The following is a 19,399-nucleotide window of genomic DNA, read 5'->3' as shown; positions in this document are numbered from 1 at the left end:
TCCTCTTCTCCAGAATCTGACTCTACCTCACCGGTACTGATGGGGGGCAGACCTGCATGGTCTGAAGAATCAGATTCTTCTTTGGATTCTGAAGTGCGTTTTATGTGTGTCTCAGCCTGGACATGTCCAGTAACCTCTGTGTGTGCCTACCCACCCTGTTTTCAGCTTCAATTCCAGCAGGGTGCATACTTCAAGGAACCCTGGTCTGTGCACAGTTGGGGGCTAAAGCCATAGCAGCAGCGTTTATGGAACTTGTGGGGATTCCCCCTCAATCAGGAGCATCCCCATCTCCTTCCCAACCTGCTTCCTCGGCTGGTTGAGAAGAATATTGATGTTATAAGCAGTCCACCCTATGTACTGGCCCCAGCACCAGGCAGGGACAGGACCCTTCTCAGGAGCTACCCCAAGAAGAGTTGGAAAAGGATCAACCCCAAGAGCCATTGGTATCTTCTTCCTTATCCCCTGATGAGGCTTTTTGGTGGAACCAATTTCCCCACCACTGGATGACCACAAAGTCCAGCAGGAGTTGTTGAGAATGATAGCTTTGGCTTTGGCCATCCATCCAGAGGAAAAGTCCCTTGGGCTTGTGGACATTTTAACACCAGTGGTTCCATTAAGGATAGCTCTGCCTGTTAACAAGGCTGTTCTAGATCCTACTAAGGTTCTTTGGGAGACCCCATTGTCCCTGCCACCTATTGCAAAAGGAGTGGAGAGAATGTACTGTGTACCCTCTTAAGGATTTAAACATTTTTACAGTCATCCCCCTTCCTGGCTTCTTGGTAGTATCTTCCCTGGCACTTGCAGCAAATGGGTCACCAGGCACTGTTCTCCGCCCCCCCCCCCCCACCCCGCCCGCCAACCCCAGGAGGCTTCTAAGAAACTAGACTTGATCAGAAGGAAACTTTATTCCACAGGAGGATATGGCTTCGTACTGCGAACCATCAAGCTCTGTTGGGGCGCTACAATTTTACCCTGTGGGATACATTTGTGATGTTTTAAGGGCAAGCTCCCAGGTTATATTAAACAGTAATTTCAGGCTGTAGTGGAAGAGTTGTTTCTAGAACAGCTGTGCAGGCTGGACTCTGTGGCTCGCTACATAGCCTGACCATCACTGTGTAACAGACTTCATGGTTGCAATCCTCTGGTCTCTCCCCAGACTGTTTCCGTAGGTTCAGTATCCTGTTCCCCCATGACTATCTTGAATCTAGTCTTAGCAAAGTTGATGACTCCCCTGCCTTTGAGCCTCTAGTGACCTTCTCCCCATTGCTCTAGGAGGTGGCATTTTTGATGGCTGTTATGTTAGCCAGGAGTTTGGGGGAACTGAGGGCATTAATATCAGATCCTCCATATACAGTTTTCCACACAAAGTTTACCTTCATCCTCACCCAAAGTTTCTTACTAAGGTGGCTTCCAGTCTTCATATTAACCAAGAGATCATCTTACTAGCCTTTTTCTCCAAAACTTGGTCATAAAGGTGAGGAGAGGCTCCATGCTCTAGAGGTTAGAAGAACTCCATCTTTTTATCTGAACCAGACTAAACATTTTAGGTCTTCGACACAGCTGTTCATCACGTTTGTGGACAGAATGAAAGGCTGCCAAGTATCCTGAGTCAAAGGAGCTCATCTTGGATATCCAGTTGAATTTGGTTATGTTACCAGTTGACTAATGTGATGCTTCCAGATACTGTTGGGTCATTCAACTAGGTCCAGAGCAGCTTCTCCAGCCTTTCTGGCCCACGCCCCATATTAGACATTTGCAAAGTGGCAACCTGGTCGTCATGTCATATGTTTGCCTCTCACTACTCAATCTCCCGCCAGTCTAAAGACGATGCCAGATTTGGACGACTGATCTTCCGATCCGTATTCAGATAGACTCCAAGCCCACCTCCAGTTTGGATTGCTTGTGAATCACCTACAGTGGCATGAACGTGCAATCACTTAAAGAATAAGAAACGCTTACTAACCTTTCCGTAACTTTTGTTCTGAGAGATGTGGTGCACATATCCATTCCATGACCTGCCCTCTGTCCCCTCTCTGTCAGTCTTTCCGGTGGGAAGGAACTGAGGAGGATCAGGGGCAGCTCCGCTCTATGCCTGTGCTCAGTGTGAGACTGCAGAGGGCACTCCTGCCGCCCCAACAAATACTGCTAAGTATAAAACTCAGAAACTATGCATTGGAGCTCACATACACCTTTGCAACACATCCTGAAGAACAACAGTTATGGAAAGGTTAGTAACTGTTTCTTCCATTTGACCCTTCAAAAAAGGGTATGTACAACGTATGCCTTTCTTGAATGTAGCAAGGGGAAATCATAGAAATGGAGGACTGGAAAGAACTCTAGAGGTCAAGTCCCAGCCTCCTCTGCTGAGGCAGGACCTCGTAAACCTAGACTGTCCCTGATAGGTGTTGGTCTGACCTGCTTTTAAAAACCTCCATTTATGGCAGAGGTGCCCAAATTGTGAGGTGTGCCCCCTAAAGGGGGTGCGGAAGACCATTTGCGGGGTTGGGAGGGTGCACTGCTGGGTCCTGGGCCAGCCCCCATGGAGGGCGGGGAGGGAGCACCACCCAGCTCCGTTCCTGGCCCTGCCCTGGATGCCAGCCCTGACCCCAGTTGTGGCCCAAGCCTCGGCTGCCTTACCTCGTCCATGTCCCTCCTTCAACCCTGGAGCTATGTCCCTGGCTGGGTGGGGGTGCGGACAGAGATATGGGATGGGTGCGCGATCCTGAAAAGTTTGGGGACCACTGAGTTATGGGGATTCCATAGTCTGCCTTGGAAGCCTATTCCAGAGCTTAACTATCCTTTATAATTAGCAAGTTTTTCCTACTATCTAACATAAATCTCCCTTGCTGCAGATTAAGCCCATTTCTTCTTGTCCTACCTTCAGTGGACATGGAGAACAATTGATTGCAATTCTCTTTATGACAACCCTTAACATACTTGAAGACTCTTGTCAGATTTCCTGTCAGTCGTCTTTTCTCAATATTAAACATGTCCAGTTGTAACCTTTCCTCATAGGTCAGTTTTTCTAAACCTGCTCTCCTCCAGGCTCTGTCAAGTTTGTCCACATCTTTCCTAAAGCGTGGCACACAGAGTTGGACACAGTACTTCAGCTGAGGCCTCACCAGTGCCAAGTGGAGCAGGACAGTTGCCTCCTGTGTCTTACATATGCCCTAGAATATTAGCCTTTTTTTTAAACTGTCTCATACTGTTGACTCATTCAATTTGTGATAACCCCCAGATCCTTTTCAGCAGTTACCACTAACCAGTTACTTCACACTGTGTGGTTGTGCACTTGATTTTTTCCTTAAGTGAAGTATTTTGCACTTACTTTTATTGACTTTCATCTTGCTAATTTAAGACCAGTTATCCAGTTTGTCAAAATTGTTTTGAATTCTAATTCTGCCCTCCAAAAGCTTGCAACTCCTCCCAGCTTGGGGTCATCTGCCCATTTTAGAAACATACTCTCCATGCCATTACCCAAGTCATTAATGAAAATGTAATTGAATAATGCTGGACCCAGGACCAACACCTGTGGAACTCCACTAGACGTGCCATCCCGGTTTGAAAGTAGATCATTGATAACTACTCTGAGTTTGGTCTTTCCACCAGTTGTGCACCCACCTTATAGCGATTTCATCTAGACTGCATTTCGCTAGTTTACTTAGGGAGTATCATGTGGGACTGTATCAAAAGCCTCACTAAAAATCAAATGTTATCGGCCCCCATCCATCCAATCCGTTAGGCCAGTAACCCTGTCAAAGAAGGAAATTAGGTTGGTTTGGCAAGATTTGTTTTTGAGAAATCAAAGTTCGCTATTCCTTATTAACCCTATTATCCTCTAGGTGTTTATAAATGATGTACTCTGTTAACTGAATGTTCAGCCATAGACATTTCATCATTAGAAGAATAAACTGGGTGTGGTTTTCTCACACATGTCATTCCTATATGAATATGAGAAAAGGAAAGTATGATTTATAGGAGTTCGCTGTAGCAGGAAACTTCACTGCAGAACCCTGTGTCTGTTAGCTGAAGAAGCACAAAGTATTGTTTATCTAACCAAACTAGTATCAATTAAGGGTAAAGATAAACACTTGTGGTCAGTGAGAAGAAGCTTTACAGCTTAAGTGTGTTTAAGATTTAAGGAGCACTGTAAAAGGTGGCCACTTTATAGGGTAACTTTGCCAAATCTGTATACTTTATTAATACACCTGCTTGTAATGAAAGGTATTTGTGCCACTTTATCGCCTTCCTTCAAACTGTACAAATCCAGTAAACCATAAGTAAATCCTGTGATGTCAAACCTTACAGCACCAGATGTTTTTTTTAAAAAAGTGGCTTACAGCAGAAATGTCAAAAGGTATGTATACCAATAAACAACAACAAAAAGGAAGGCAAGGAAAAAATAACATGGTTTTATGGCAAGGTTCAAAAGTTATTCAAACCAGAGGTAGGTCTCAGAAAATGGAGATCCAGCCCTCCTCGTGAAGCCAATAAAAGGAGCATAAACTACTTATGGCAAGTAATATGTAAGGTTAAAAATGAGGAAGGCTAGAAGATATTAGAAGAGCAAATACTGAATGACACAAAAACAATATGAAATGCATTAAACAGATATTAAAAGCAGGAAGCTCCTGAGAAAAGTGTTTGGCCTACTCAACCACCAGCGTAGACGGGCAATTAAAAAGATAAGGGACATTGCAATGAAGCTAAATGATTTCTTTGTATCAACCTTCACAACAGAGCATGTTAGGAAGATGCTTTCTCGTTTTAGGAAATAAAGATGAGGTACTTCCAGACGTTGAAATATCAAAAGAGGTGGTGCTGGAACAGGTAGATAAATGAGAGGGGAACAAACTAATAAGAGCAGGATTGTTTACTTGCAGAAGTTCTGAAAGTACCTGAAAATGAAGTGGTTGAGCTTCTAAGAAAAATATGCAATCTCTCCTGGGAGACTGGATACTTTCACACTGGATCAGACCAGAAGCCCATCTGGTCCAGTGGCCTCTATAACTAGTACCAGATGCTTCAGAGCAGGGTGCCAGGAACTCTGTAGTGGGCATTTATGGAGTAGCCAGCCCAAAGGGAGAGTTTCTTCCCACATTGGCTATTGTTTGGCTTAAGCCAGAAGAATGAAAATGTCTTTCTGAGGAAAAAAATACTTTAAAAAAAATAAAAGTTTAATTGTGAATAGTCTCATTCAGCATATAAAAATCTTATTCTTTTTTAATCTTGTTAGGTTCTTGGCCTCTATGATTAAAAATTAGCTATTGTACAAGAGTTGTGAAGGGTAATAAATATATTTTTAAAGGGGTTTTAAAGAATGAGAGAGAGAGAATGAACAGGAAAAAAGGCAAATGTTTCAGAATATGATGTAAAAGAGTATGGAACCTGGGTGTTTACCTTTCAATCTGTCCCACAGGGGTGTTCAACAAAAACAAAGTTGTGAATCACTCATTTAAATATAAAATATATAGGATGTACAGCATTCTAAGACTAAGATTTTTCAAAAGTAACTGTTGAATTTTGGGTTCCTAACTTGAGACACCTTATGTGGACCTAATTTTTCAGAAAGTTCTGAATACTCATCCTCTGAAAATAAGGACCCTTATAAGATGTCGTAGGTTGGGCACCCAAAATCCCTTGTCACTTTGAAAATGTTCACCTAATTTAACATTATTATAGGACCATTAACTTTTTTCCTCACTCTTGTGCATTTAATTGGTAACACTGCATCAACATATGGTCTTAATTGGCTGTGTTTTTGTTAAAATACTTTTAAAACATTGTTTGACACGTCTGATCTGATTGCTTACATCTTTGTTAGCTTTACTTTCTGCATCTTTCCTTTCAGTTAGAAGAGCTAACTGGATGCTAAGATGTTTGTGCTGGAGGCAGTTGAGGAAAGTTACAAAAACCTTGTTTGCCTTGACAGCAAGAAATGATAACCTCCTAGCAAACCAAGTGCTGAACCAGCTGTTCATTGTAGGTTAGACATAATACAAATCCAAAGGTTCTTTATCATATTTCAGAGACTGAAATCCCTAGTGTTCTCAAACTCTGCAGTTTAAACATTTCAGTACAGCTGTGTTCAGAAATGAGATTTTTAGAGAACATTTGGTGTTTTTCACCTTGTAATAATTACTGTTCTGTGTCTCAGGTGGCAATGAATGTATATGAGCTGTCATCTGCTGCTGGATTGCCATGTGAGATTGATCCTGCCTTGGTTGTAGCACTCTCTTCCCAAAAATCAGGTAACAAGTCATATAATCTTTCAAAAGTATATTTAGTAATGCACTCTGACTCTTTTTGATGTTAAAAAAATCCAGAAATGCGTGCAGATATTTGCAGTAGTAAGCAAAGAGCTGTTGGTGGATTACTGGCTCTTCTGTATTGCCTCAGATGAGCCACGTATATTGCCAGGTGAATTTTCATTTGGAACTTAAGCATTTGCTATGCATGCTGCATAAAATGCACTGATATGTAGCCTGGAGTTTTGTGAGCCAGCTGCATTGGGGAAACTGCTCTAGAAATGGATAATAGGTGAAAGGTGGGTGAATGTAATGCCTTTGGGAAAAACTGGATTCATTTAAGGAGAGGAAGATATTGGGTTGTGTGTTGAGAATAACAGAAGGCAAATAGTCTATTTTCTGATGCACAGTAACTATTAAATCCTTTCCTCTCTACTATGAATGTTTAAAAATGTCAGATTTTAAGAAGCAGTTAACAAACCAATATTATGAAATATATGAAGGTTGTGTTTTATGCAAAACATTAACATGAAAGCAGACAAAGGAAAGCATTTTAAATTATGCCTGTGAAAGCAACCAAGACAAGTTGCCATAGAATCTGAAATTGTTACATTTGTTTTAAAGGGCCATTGCAAATCCTTCCAGTTTTCCCATTTTTTTTTAACTCGCAATAAATATCCTTTTAGAGGCATAAAAATAAATGAAATTCTTAAAGCTGTTCGGCAGATATTCATTTTGTTCCCTATGTTTCTTATTAAACACTTCGATTATTCCCTTCAAAAGAAAAAGTAGATGACCGTGGTAACACAAATCTATGAATACATCTTATTTGCTTTGTTCTTGCTATTGGCTGGATGTCTATAGAGCATGGACCGTTAGAGATCATACCGAAAGTTACTTTTTTCCACTTTCTTAGTAGGGGTAGCTTTGAGGTGGGCAAAAATACATTTAAGTTCCTGAAGACATTTATCACTATTATTTTAATATTAAATCACATATTGGGTTCAAACAGCCTGAATGGCATTTTAAAATGTCATTAGTAAATATTATTTAAAGTTTGTGTGATTCCGATCTCTCTTCCCTTGGTAGTTCTAGTACAACCTACCCCAGTAACTATGCAGGAGTTAAATTGTGTGAACAGGACACAGCATTTTATTTTAGCTCATTCCTTTTGGTGTTGGGGTCTTGTATTTTAATTCCCATCTGTTTCTGCAGTTGGATGGAGTGACTTACTATCATCAGGTTTCAGAGTAGCAGCCGTGTTAGTCTGTATTCGCAAAAAGAAAAGGAGGACTTGTGGCACCTTAGAGACTAACAATGCATCGAGTGCATCCAGTGAAGTGAGCTGTAGCTTATGCTCAAATAAATTGGTTAGTCTCTGAGGTGCCACAGGTCCTCCTTTTTCTTTTTACTATCATCACTTAGTCAATACGTGCTGGCCTTTAATAGTGTGCTAGATACTGCAATTCACTACTTGACTTTTTTAACTTTATAGTCTCATTAAAGGTGGTGGCAATAATATTTCAGAAAATGTGACATGAATTACGACAGACCAAAAAGGCAACTTTCTGCTCCGTTGTCATGGGATAAATCTCAGAGTAGCTTTTAAATTGAAGAATTTTCTTCTTATTTTCAGAAAATATTAGTCCAGAAGAAGAATATAAAATTGCCTGCCTTCTCATGGTCTTTGTGGCAGTGTCCTTGCCAACTTTGGCCAGTAACGTGATGTCTCAATATAGCCCTGCCATTGAAGGTATTATTTATTTGGTGGTGGTACATTTTTGGTCTGAATATGTTCTTGTTGAAATACCTTGATTATTAATCTTTTAAGCGTTTTTTTTCTCAAATGCTTGCTCTTTGGAATAGCAAAATGTATTTATTTTATTATCATATGCTTTATGGTGGATGGCTCTAACAGTCAGGTTGAACTGGAACTGAATCTAAATCACAACAGAAACATGATTAGAAATTTTTAAAATCATTTACCTTAATCTTGTTTTGAAACATGATGTATTAAAAATGAATATAATCCACTTGAAATTTTGAAGACTAGATGCAGTTCTAAAATATGCACTTTAGGAGTTAACGTTTAACTCGCACACAAAACAGATGACCTAAAACATATTTTCCATTTTGATTAGTCTAAGAATTTATATTGATTAGCATATGTGTTGTTTTAGTAACTGTTAATTTATTACTGCTACATTGGATTTGTGCCTATTCATATGCCTTAATGGTTTAATATCTCAGCTACTAAAAAAAATTTTTTTTTTAAATCTAGAAGGAATGAATTGTAAGTAGAATCATCGTCTAAGGAATTTTTGCTACTTTCCTTTCTTATTAAAAGATAAAGATCTTTGCCTCAAGGAAATTCTTTGTTTGTAATCCACAAAAAAAATGTTTAACTCTTTCAAACTAAGTTTAATAGAAAAAATTGTCAAAACTGCTCCAACACACACACAAATCACTTTTCAATAGGAATATGTGGAGTCTGTGTCCATTCACTTGACCCACTAAGTTTTCTTTCTTTGTCTTTACCAGAATCTGCTCTATATCCTGCACAGGACAAAGCTTAATTAACATAGGACATCTAGCTTGTCAATCATTTCCTTCCCCAGCTTTCCCAGAATTAGTAGAAGCAGCAGGAGAAAGCCCAAAATTTCTAAAGCTTTGAATTTCAAATTAAAGAAAATATATTATGTAATAATTTAGATGCACAAGATCCCATGTTTCAGATCTTTGTGGGCATAGCTGGTCACTTGTGCAGTACAACGATTAAGTGTGCAGACTAAGATTGCAATTGCCTTGTATTACTGTGTGTACACACATTTTTGTAGAAATGTATATTTCAAGCTTCTGTTTAATTCAACAATGTTAACTTCCTTGATAGGGACATATTTTCTTTCATCGTCAAGGTGTATAGGTATGTACACTGTAACTTTTAGATAGTAAGCCTAGAGTAATAGTCTGAGCTCTGCACATAAATCCATCTTTTCTGGGATTATCTGTAATGAACAGAAATTAAGTGTAGCCTAATGACAAACTTAAATGTGAACATTTTATTTAGATGAATAGGGGGAACAATTCGTAGCCTGAAGCAATAGCTCTGAGGGTTATCTGCAGATTTGGAAAGACAAAAGTGCATTGCTTTCCATTTTGGGAGGCTTTTTTCAAAACCACTAAGGGCTAGAAACTTTCCCCAGATTAAATGTTCAGAGCACAGGCAGGAGGGAGGACCAGAAAATGTCCTAAAAGAGAAGAGACAGATCAAGAACCAAAGAAGGGAACTGAGTCATGGTGACAGGCCTGTCTGTCTTAGCTGCAGTCTCTGTAAGTGGAGTGGCTTGTATGTAGTTTTGATCACTTCTCCAAGATGAACAGGACTTGTGTACATTTTGATAAATAAATTGCACTAGAAAATACCCTCTGTCACCAATTTTTCTTCCAGTGGCAGTCTGACTCCTCCATTTTGTAGCTCTGACAAGGAGTCAGGCGAAGCTGATGGCCCGAAGAGGAACCCTTTAAAGTGGGGAAAGCTAGAAGTGCATGAACTTTCCCAGACCCTTTAAGTGATCCTACCCAGCGCACAAAAAAGTCTATATCGGGACTTGCCACTGACTGTACAAGATCAGAAGGATAAATGCATCGAATTTGCTATAGGCTCAGGTGGATGCCTCAGTCTCGAGGCTGAACAAAAAAGAGAGTTATTTTTGTCAGGGGGACAAATCTCCTTTACCTGGTGGACAAGCAGTCCTTGAAGAGAGGGACTCTGCCTCCATGGCCTGCCTTGGATATAAGGGCTTCCTTTTCTTGGGTGACTACGTCTGAGTTAGTCAAAGCTAAAAGCAGGACACAACGCTTTTTAGATGGCTTTTGTCCCTTCTTTTATCACTTTTTCCCCTTCTGTGTTCTACAATCCGGAAGTGTAGCATCTGGCTTTGGATGTAAGCTATATATTCAATCTCATTCGTGCTGTGCTCCTTTTAGTGTCATTAAACTCTGGCAAGATCCTGGATATGGCCATCTAAAAAGTTGAACTAGCTTCAGTTCCCAAGCCAAGGAAAAGAGAGGGAACATGTTATCTCAAAAGTACAGACCTCAAGATATTCTGGGCATATCTGAGTGCCTGCCATTTGTTTATCCAAGACCAAGGGCTCCTTCTATGTCTCCTGGCAGAGAGCCAGACCCCAAGTAACCTTCATATTTGCTCCTGCTAACAGAAGACTGAGATCTTGACAGTTAGCCAAATCTCAAGCTAATTGCCAGAGATTAGTTTTTCCTTAAAACTTGGACCAGTCACCCGCTGACAGATGAGCAGAGATCATTCATGCCAGTTTCACAGTCAGGTTCTCCTTCCCTGTCTACCATACAGCCTCTTCACTTATTTCACTCAAGTCAGAGAAGAGGCAATCTCTCTTGGGTATGACATGCAAACTGTTCACTCCAAAAGCTGTTACTAGTGTTCACCCATCAGAGAATTACTGACAGAGTTTTAGAGGACAGTCTGTTTTACACCCTATCCTGGACCGGTCTCCTCTCCAGATGTGTGTAAAATCCAGATTTAGAATGGAAGTCCTTCCCCTGCTTTATTCAAGAGATCTCTTTTGCCCCACAACCACCACATGGAAAATGAATAAATCCTGTGCTCATTGAACCTGAAAGACACCTGTGTGTACATGTCCATATACCCAGCTAATTACAAAATCTTTCATTTTTACAGAATTGAAAGTATTTTTCCAAAACATAGCTGTTCCCTTCATTCCAAGAGTCTCTGGGATCTTTCCCAATCATAGCCCTTAGGAGGGAGGGGATTTGAATTTTTGATTATGTATATGATCTCCTGTTCAATCCATATAATATTTTAAACACCTGAAATCATCTCACCTTGTGATTTTTAATGACCCTTGCAATGGCTGCATAAGATGGGCCTCTGTTGTGATAAACCTCTGTTATTTTTAGTATGTTACATGCGACTTACCTGCAATATGGGAGTAAAATATAATAGTGCATTTCATTGTATTAATTCTAAACATGTTTCCTTTGTAAGCTTTTTACTGAATGTGGCCCGGAGGTCCAAAGCACTCACCACAATTGCTAGCACATTTCAAGTTAGTTCACTGCAAAACCTTGACCCTGTTGCAGTTACGAATTATGTTCCTGTCAGCTAAAACATTCAAAGAATCATTTGGTTTTGAGAAGTGTTGCTGAAATAATAACCTGTCTGTGTTTTTGTTTAGGGCACTGCAACAACATACATTGCCTGGCAAAAGCTATCAACCAGATTGCTGCAGCCCTATTTACCATCCACAAGGGAAGCATTGAAGACCGTCTTAAAGAATTTTTGGCTGTATGTACAATTTGATAACCAGGGTTGACTGCTACAAAAATCAGCCTAAAAAACCAAAGCAAAACCCTAAACCTCTGTTGCAACTCACTTAGCTTTTAGATGTACAGTGGTCACCATTAAAATCCTCAACATTTTGCCTTTGCAAACCGATATTACTGTGGTATTCCCCATGCATAGTATAGAGTGCTACATTAATCTTCGTTGCCATAACATTTATAAAGATTTTAATAGATCTGCAATATATAAAGACTTTAATAGATCTGCAATATATAAAGACTTCAATTGATCTGCAATATCCGTTTGCTTCTGAAATAACAATATATATGTACTTTGTCTCGTATTGGTAGTTATTTTCCCTTTGGTCTTAAGCTAAAGAGAAGAAGGCTAAATTATCCGCAGTAGTGGATCAGCCAAAAATCAGCCTAAAAAACCAAAGCAAAACCCTAAACCTCTGTTGCAACTCACTTAGCTTTTAGATGTACAGTGGTCACCATTAAAATCCTCAACATTTTGCCTTTGCAAACCGATATTACTGTGGTATTCCCCATGCATAGTATAGAGTGCTACATTAATCTTCGTTGCCATAACATTTATAAAGATTTTAATAGATCTGCAATATATAAAGACTTTAATAGATCTGCAATATATAAAGACTTCAATTGATCTGCAATATCCGTTTGCTTCTGAAATAACAATATATATGTACTTTGTCTCGTATTGGTAGTTATTTTCCCTTTGGTCTTAAGCTAAAGAGAAGAAGGCTAAATTATCCGCAGTAGTGTTTTCACAGTTTTCATTTTCATTTGGAGAAAATCAGATATGGGGACACAATCAGTTGGTTAATCGTTAGAGCTGGGTGACATTTTTTGGGTGAATGGTTTACTCACCAAAAAATACCATTTCGGTGGATCTGAACCATTTGCTAATTCAACTCAATAGTTCTGGTTGGAAAAAGGTTTTTCAGAGTCAGCACAGTGGGTGTGTGCGTGCGCCCTGCCCCCCTTTATTAACTTTAGTCAAGTGCATAGGGCACTGGGATGCAGGAGACCCAGGTTTGAATCTCCACTCTGGAGCAGCGGCTTTAAATCAGATTTCCCGCCTCCCAGGTGAGCATCCTAACCACCAGGCTATAGGCTAATCTTTTTGCCTGATTCAGAGGAGGGATTTGAATCTACATCTCTTACCTCCCAGGTGGGTGCCTTAATAACTAGGCTATAGACTCATCGTCATCACTCTCTTTGGCCAGTGACTATTTAAAAATCTGTACAAAGTGGAGCAGTTTCAACAGGAGAGATTGAGAGCAACCTGCTCTAGAATAGCCTATAGCTTGAGGGAAAGACCTGACTTCAAGTCCCTGCTCTAGAGTGGGGATTCAAACCTGGGAGTTCCACATCCTGGGCAAAGCCTGTAACCTCTGGGCCAAAGGTTATAAAGGTACTCAGACGTATATGGGTGTATGTTTGCTGACCCTGAAATGGACTTTTCCAATTTGCTGACATTTTTAGAACTAAACCTAGTTATCTTCCTGACTTTTTCAGTTTGCTGGCCAAACCAAAAAATCAGTTATTTGCCCAGCTTTGTTAGTCCATAAGGATTTCTTGAAGATCTATCCTTTTTCTTAAACTTTTGTGTCAAGAGTGGATAGTTGTACTTTATTCTTAAGAAGTTAATCTCTGATTTAGTGGTCTGCAGATACTTTCAAAATTCAGATTGAAAATGTAATTTTAAGGAACTAACTATTTTACTCTCATTTATATTTAAACTGGTTATAAATTGTCTTAATTTGGATACACAGAATGCAAATGAATAGTACAAAGACTTAGATGTGTATAGATTAAATGTGTGATATTACAAGAGGTGGTTAAACATCGGTCAGTTGATATGCTATTACATGAAAGTTAAACTTGAGCCTGAAACGCATGTAGCATTTTTGTAGTGTGTGTGTATATATACTGTAATTACGTGTGTGTGTATATTAAAAATAGAGTACATGATCTTCTAGATTGTAATGCAAGATCGGAAACAGTTAAGTATAGTGTATGTGAAATCAATGTTTATATCCTTATGAAGCTCCAAGAGATTTTCCACAAGATATATTGTACTTTTAGTTTATTATATGTTAGTCTGTCATAACAAGTAACCTTAGCTGACTTGGTGTATCTCTTGGATTGTACTTTTGACATTGAAGTTCTGTTTGTGCAGTAGCCATTAGGTGGAGTATAGGGCTCTAGACAGCCAAGAAAACTTGTGTAAGAGAATTAGTGGTGCCTTCAGTGTGAACTGGAGATCCAGGTCATATCTGTGATATGTAATGTTTTGGCTTAGTATATCTAGATTAATCCGGAATGACCTGACTCGCCATCATGCTCAAAAATCTGTCTCCAACACTTATCTGCTTTAGGATCAGATCTTTGTAACTTGTCAAATACATAAATCTGTGGTTTATGGTTTTGGGTTTTAGCATACTTCATTGTGTTTTTAAAATAGAAATTCAACTTAAAAATTGGCTCTCAGTACTTCAGGGGTACATACGGTTAAAATAACAGACGGCCAAGTAGATAGTCTGGTCTAAATTTTCAAAAATAGCCAGTGATTTTGAGTGCCTTTGTTTTTGGGTGGCCAACTTTAAGAAATGTGGACAGAAATGACAACCTTACTTGGGCATATTAAACATATTTTTGTGTCAATGTGGGGAGGCAGGAATCTGTCTTTATCTTTAATAGTTAGAGAGGTATAGTAGGCAGTACTTTTTGCAAAATTCTCACTTCTGGTAATGCATTGTTACTTTATGGAAGGAAAAAAAGCATCTTAACCCATTGACCTCATGAGCGGATATTGTCTGCCGCAGCTGCTTGTAGCAAAACATGAAAAATGGTCATGTCAAATTGTATGTTGTCAAGGTTCCTCCCCCACTCTGAACTCTAGGGTACAGATGTGGGGACCTGCATGAAAAACCTCCTAAGCTTATCTTTACCAGCTTAGGTCAAAACTTCCCCAAGGTACAAAATATTCCACCCGTTGTCCTTGGACTGGCCGCTACCACCACCAAACTAATACTGGTTACTGGGGAAGAGCTGTTTGGACGCGTCCTTCCCCCCAAAATACTTCCCAAAACCTTGCACCCCACTTCCTGGACAAGGTTTGGTAAAAAGCCTCACCAATTTGCCTAGGTGACTACAGACCCAGACCCTTGGATCTTAAGAACAATGAATAATCCTCCCAACACTTGCACCCCCCCTTTCCTGGGAAATGTTGGATAAAAAGCCTCACCAATTTGCATAGGTGACCACAGACCCAAACCCTTGGATCTGAGAACAATGAAAAAGCATTCAGTTTTTTTACAAGAAGACTTTTAATAAAAAATAGAAGTAAATAGAAATAAAGAAATCCCCCCTGTAAAATCAGGATGGTAGATATCTTACAGGGTAGTTAGATTCAAAAACATAGAGAACCCCTCTAGGCAAAACCTTAAGTTACAAAAAGATATACAGACAGAAATAGTTATTCTATTCAGCACAATTCTTTTCTCAGCCATTTAAAGAAATCATAATCTAACACATACCTAGCTAGATTACTTACTAAAAGTTCTAAGGCTCCATTCCTGGTCTATCCCCAGCCAAGACCCAGCATACAGACAGACCCAGACCCTTTGTTTCTCTCCCTCCTCCCAGCTTTTGAAAGTATCTTGTCTCCTCATTGGTCATTTTGGTCAGGTGCCAGCGAGGTTACCTTTAGCTTCTTAACCCTTTACAGGTGAGAGGAGCTTTCCCCTGGCCAGGAGGGATTTCAAAGGGGTTTACCCTTCCCTTTATATTTATGACATATGTGCTTGACAAGCAAAGGAAAACAGTGCAGTTTCATGTGATATAAAAACATTTTTGCTGCAAGAATTTCATTTTTGATCATGTGATATCTAGATGGTACATGTGTTTTCTTTGACTGCTCAGACTGTAATTAAAGTACTGTAGTCACTGACTTTACTTTATTCAACTTGGTGTCTTCCAATTTCTTATCTTGAAAGAATTTTTTTTTCACAGTTAGCTTGAGAAGGCCTGGAGCTCAAGAAAATATACTGTGGGAAATAATTATCTTCTGATAAAGGAATGTACTAGATAACCTAATTGCTCCTGCCCATTGAAATTAAATATGGGAATGTTCTAAAAGATTTTTTGAAATGTGAATACTATCACTTTAGATTAAAAATAGACTTATTTTTTTTTCTTTTGGCAAATTATTAAACTCTTTTTTTGTAAGGGACAGTGATTCAGTCTTCAGGAATATTTTAAAGTGAAAATTTCCAAATCAGAAATTTAGATTTGTGAGCAGATATTTAGGCATGGGGCTGTTGCTTCATTGGCATGTACTAATCTTGAAAATTCTGCTTCTGGAAGTTGAACAAATTTATTTCTTATTTGTGTATTCTACAGTTCATGACAATAAAGTTAACAGTTCATTTCTGATAAAAATATTTTGTTGAAGTCTGTGACCCTGATCCTGCAAAGACTTAAGCGGGGGCTTTGATTTTTGCTGTATCTGAGCCTTTATCGCAGAAACAAGTAGTTTGGTTTGCCTACACTTTAACCTGCCATTGTCATAAAATAATAATGTATGCATTTCTTTAATTAAATGTAGTATTAGAATTTGAGCATTTGATACTTTTTTTTCTCTCTCCACCACATCAGGACCAGGATATGGAATGATAAATTTTAAAAAAAATTATTTGTATTGATCATGCAAGAAGAGTAAGTAAACGTGCATACATATTGGAAGGAAAAAATTGGTCAGTGACAAAACTGCTGACTTCATGAAAGCGAGGATTTCACCTGGAAATTCTGTGCAATAATCTTGTTTTTTCTCCCCTCAAATACGCATGTCAAGCATTGCTAATCAGATTTGATTTCTACAAAAAAGGCACATGCCTAGCAGAGCAAAACACAATATGCAGAAAGCATGCTTGTAATGTAGTCATGGTACTTCCTTTCCATTATGTATTCTGTTGTACTAATAACTACACTGGTTAGGGAGATTAGTTAAAAGAAACTTAACAAAAGTAGCAAAAATTGATCAACTTAAAGTAGAGCACAAAAAATGATATGATATATATTTTAAAATGTTTATCGTTTTTTAATAATTTTTTGTAGCTTGCATCATCTAGTCTACTGAAAATTGGTCAGGAGACGGACAAAACTACTACAAGGAACAGAGAATCTGTTTATTTACTGCTAGACATGGTAAGTTCTCATGCTCGTTGTTATTCCTAACAACAAAGGCCTTTTTGACAGACACCCTTGCTGTTGTAACTCATCAACCAATAGAAATACTTCTTGACATCATGACAATAGAAAGACATGAAGAACTGAAGTCCTTTTGATTTTTTTCTCCCGTCCCTCTGCACAATTCTTTTACTATTGAGTATTATCTTTCTCTGTGTTGTCAACAAATGCCAGAAAAAGTTATAGTAGTATTCAAGGAATTTTCACAATTGATTAAGGGATACAGCTCTATATTGATGTCACATTAAATTAGTGCAAATTAAACTGTGAGGATAACCCATGAGACAGTCTGCTCTGAGCATTTATTTTAGTGTCACAAGCCTGTTTGAAATATTTGCAACTAGCTTTAAAAAGCTTTGTATGTTTGCTTAAACGTTGTACTTGAAAGGACTGTGGGATGAACACGCTGCAGTATTTCCCTTTTCAGCCGAAGAAATATAAATGCTGTTGTGGCGCAGGCTGGTATTAATCAAATGATGTAGATGATTCTCATCATTGAACATTAGAGAATCTTGATACATCTTTGGTGTTTTTCAGATTGTGCAGGAGTCTCCGTTCCTGACCATGGATCTTTTGGAGTCTTGTTTCCCTTATGTCTTGCTGAGAAATGCATACCATGCTGTCTACAAACAAAGTGTCACAGCCTCTACATAAATATCGACTGACTGAAGACTTAGCACGCATCTATGTTGCCTCAGTTTTACCTGTAAACTGTGGAGCTATTTTACTTTATGGCCTGGCCAACAGTTTTGTGGATTATAAACTTTCTTCCATAAGGTTGTATTTCTGATCCGTGGTTTCTTAATATGGTTGTACTACAATATGAGCTTGGTTGATTTTAGGTTGCACACTCATGGAAAATACTCCTTTTTTTTATTTTTAGAGTATCGGTTATCTTTAAAAGAAAAACACTACTTCTGCTATGTTTTTGATATTTGATCATGCAAAACCATAATTGCTTGTTTATTTCCAAGAAGAAAAATGTATTTAGTGATTATTTTAGATAGTGTTCTAGTTTTCCTCTGTGTGTAAATTATTTCATATAGGGAAAGTTATAATCTGTACCTATTGTTCTTATTGAAAACAAGAATTGGATGTGCATTTCTGTGAGGTAATTACAACATTTCTACTTTCCTTTATTTTGAAACATTCACTAATCTAAGTACTAGGACACTAAATAACATTAAAAATGTTCTAGGACTGCTTATCCTTAGACAGCAATCCTCTCCCGATCTTCTTAAACAGAGGCAAAGTGATGTTGTTTGTATAAAGCAAAGTGGGAAAAAATTTTAGACTAACTTCCATGGTTCCCTGTTGGCATTAACACTACCATTGTACCCTGCTGTATAATAAACGTTCTTACACATTTATCAGGTGTTGATAAAAAAATGTTAGCCCTTAACCACTTTTTATATGTTTTAAATTTTTGAAATTCCAGTGTACCTTCCATAACATACAATAAACACTAGACTGTATTACATGTTGGTGAATTATTTTTAATGTAAAATTACAATTAAAATCTTAATTTATCCTAGCACAACAAGTTTTAACACGGATCTTGTGCATTGCTTTGCCATTCTCAATTGATTAAATATCATCCCTTCACTTGGAAGGATTAAGACTTTTTAATATTCAGCTTTGTGTAGAGCTCTACGGTAGAGTAGATAACCTATAAAAACTTCAGAGGAAGGAATTTTTAAAAACACCTGAAACCTCAGTTGAATGCCACTGACCTTCAACTTTTCATTTTACAAGGTACAACAAGAAAAGTGTATCTCTGGTGCATACCAACACCAGTTGCATTTATAGAGGGAAAGAAAGAGTAAAAATTAAAATAATTGTAGAATCTAAGAGAATGCTGCTAAAACCATGACATCAAACATTACTGAACAAGACAGATATATAATAGATCTGTTTTTGTCAGTCATGCAAATTGGCATGCAGGATAGAGTTGGCTCATTTAGTCTGAAAGCTGACCAGATGGTTTGCTCTTTGATCAGCACCATAAAGATTGTGATTCTCAACAGCTCTGACTCTGGACATTGTATAGGGCCCCTGTTCTTGGACACAACTTATGTACACACTGGTAACTTTTGCTGTGATCAAAGAGCTGTTGTGTGCTCATCAGTTACAATGGTTTCTTCTGTCTAAAGGAAAACAAGCCAATGGGGTGAAATAGAAATAATGAGGAGGTCGCTCATTACATCCATATTGATTACTTATTCAATCTATTTTTAAAAGTAGGGAAATAAAAATGTTGCTTTTTATATTGCTTATATAGTATCATAATGTTAGATAAGTTAATTGGTTTATGAAGAAGTTAGATGGGAGATCTGATGCAACTTATTGGTTAAATACCCTAGTTTTAAGACATCAAAATTCTGTGTTCTAATATTAATTTAAATAGCTCTTGGTTGAAGTACAGTATGTTTGTGGTAAAAGGGCTCCCATCTTTCAATTGACAACAGGTCCTGCATGTCTCAAGCTTTGCTGTCAAAATCTGCTAAGGAAGTAGCCTAGCTGTGTATGGG

The 19,399-nt window shown here is 38.5% G+C and overlaps 1 protein-coding gene across 4 annotated transcripts in view; it reads left to right on the top strand.

Moving 5' to 3' along the window:
• NCKAP1 (NCK associated protein 1) overlaps nt 1-18,346 on the top strand; it is a 114,321-nt gene extending 95,975 nt beyond the window's left edge. For 3 of the 4 annotated variants that reach the window (XM_077829461.1, XM_077829460.1, XM_077829462.1), the window contains exons 27-31: nt 6,158-6,251; nt 7,885-8,001; nt 11,486-11,595; nt 16,737-16,826; nt 17,406-18,346. In XM_077829461.1, coding sequence (XP_077685587.1) covers nt 6,158-6,251; nt 7,885-8,001; nt 11,486-11,595; nt 16,737-16,826; nt 17,406-17,522 — 528 coding nt within the window. In that variant the 3' untranslated portion in view covers nt 17,523-18,346. Of the gene's footprint in view, nt 1-6,157; nt 6,252-7,884; nt 8,002-11,485; nt 11,596-16,736; nt 16,827-17,405 lie in introns of those variants that run through there. The other variant, XM_077829463.1, reaches the window with a different exon arrangement.
• Nucleotides 18,347-19,399: the final 1,053 nt, after the last annotated feature.

This window comes from Eretmochelys imbricata, chromosome 11 (assembly GCF_965152235.1).
Source record: "Eretmochelys imbricata isolate rEreImb1 chromosome 11, rEreImb1.hap1, whole genome shotgun sequence".
In the NCBI taxonomy this organism is placed as follows: domain Eukaryota; kingdom Metazoa; phylum Chordata; order Testudines; family Cheloniidae; genus Eretmochelys; species Eretmochelys imbricata.
The sequence above is the reverse complement of the archived record's forward strand: the minus strand, read 5'-3'. Positions and strand labels throughout refer to the sequence as shown.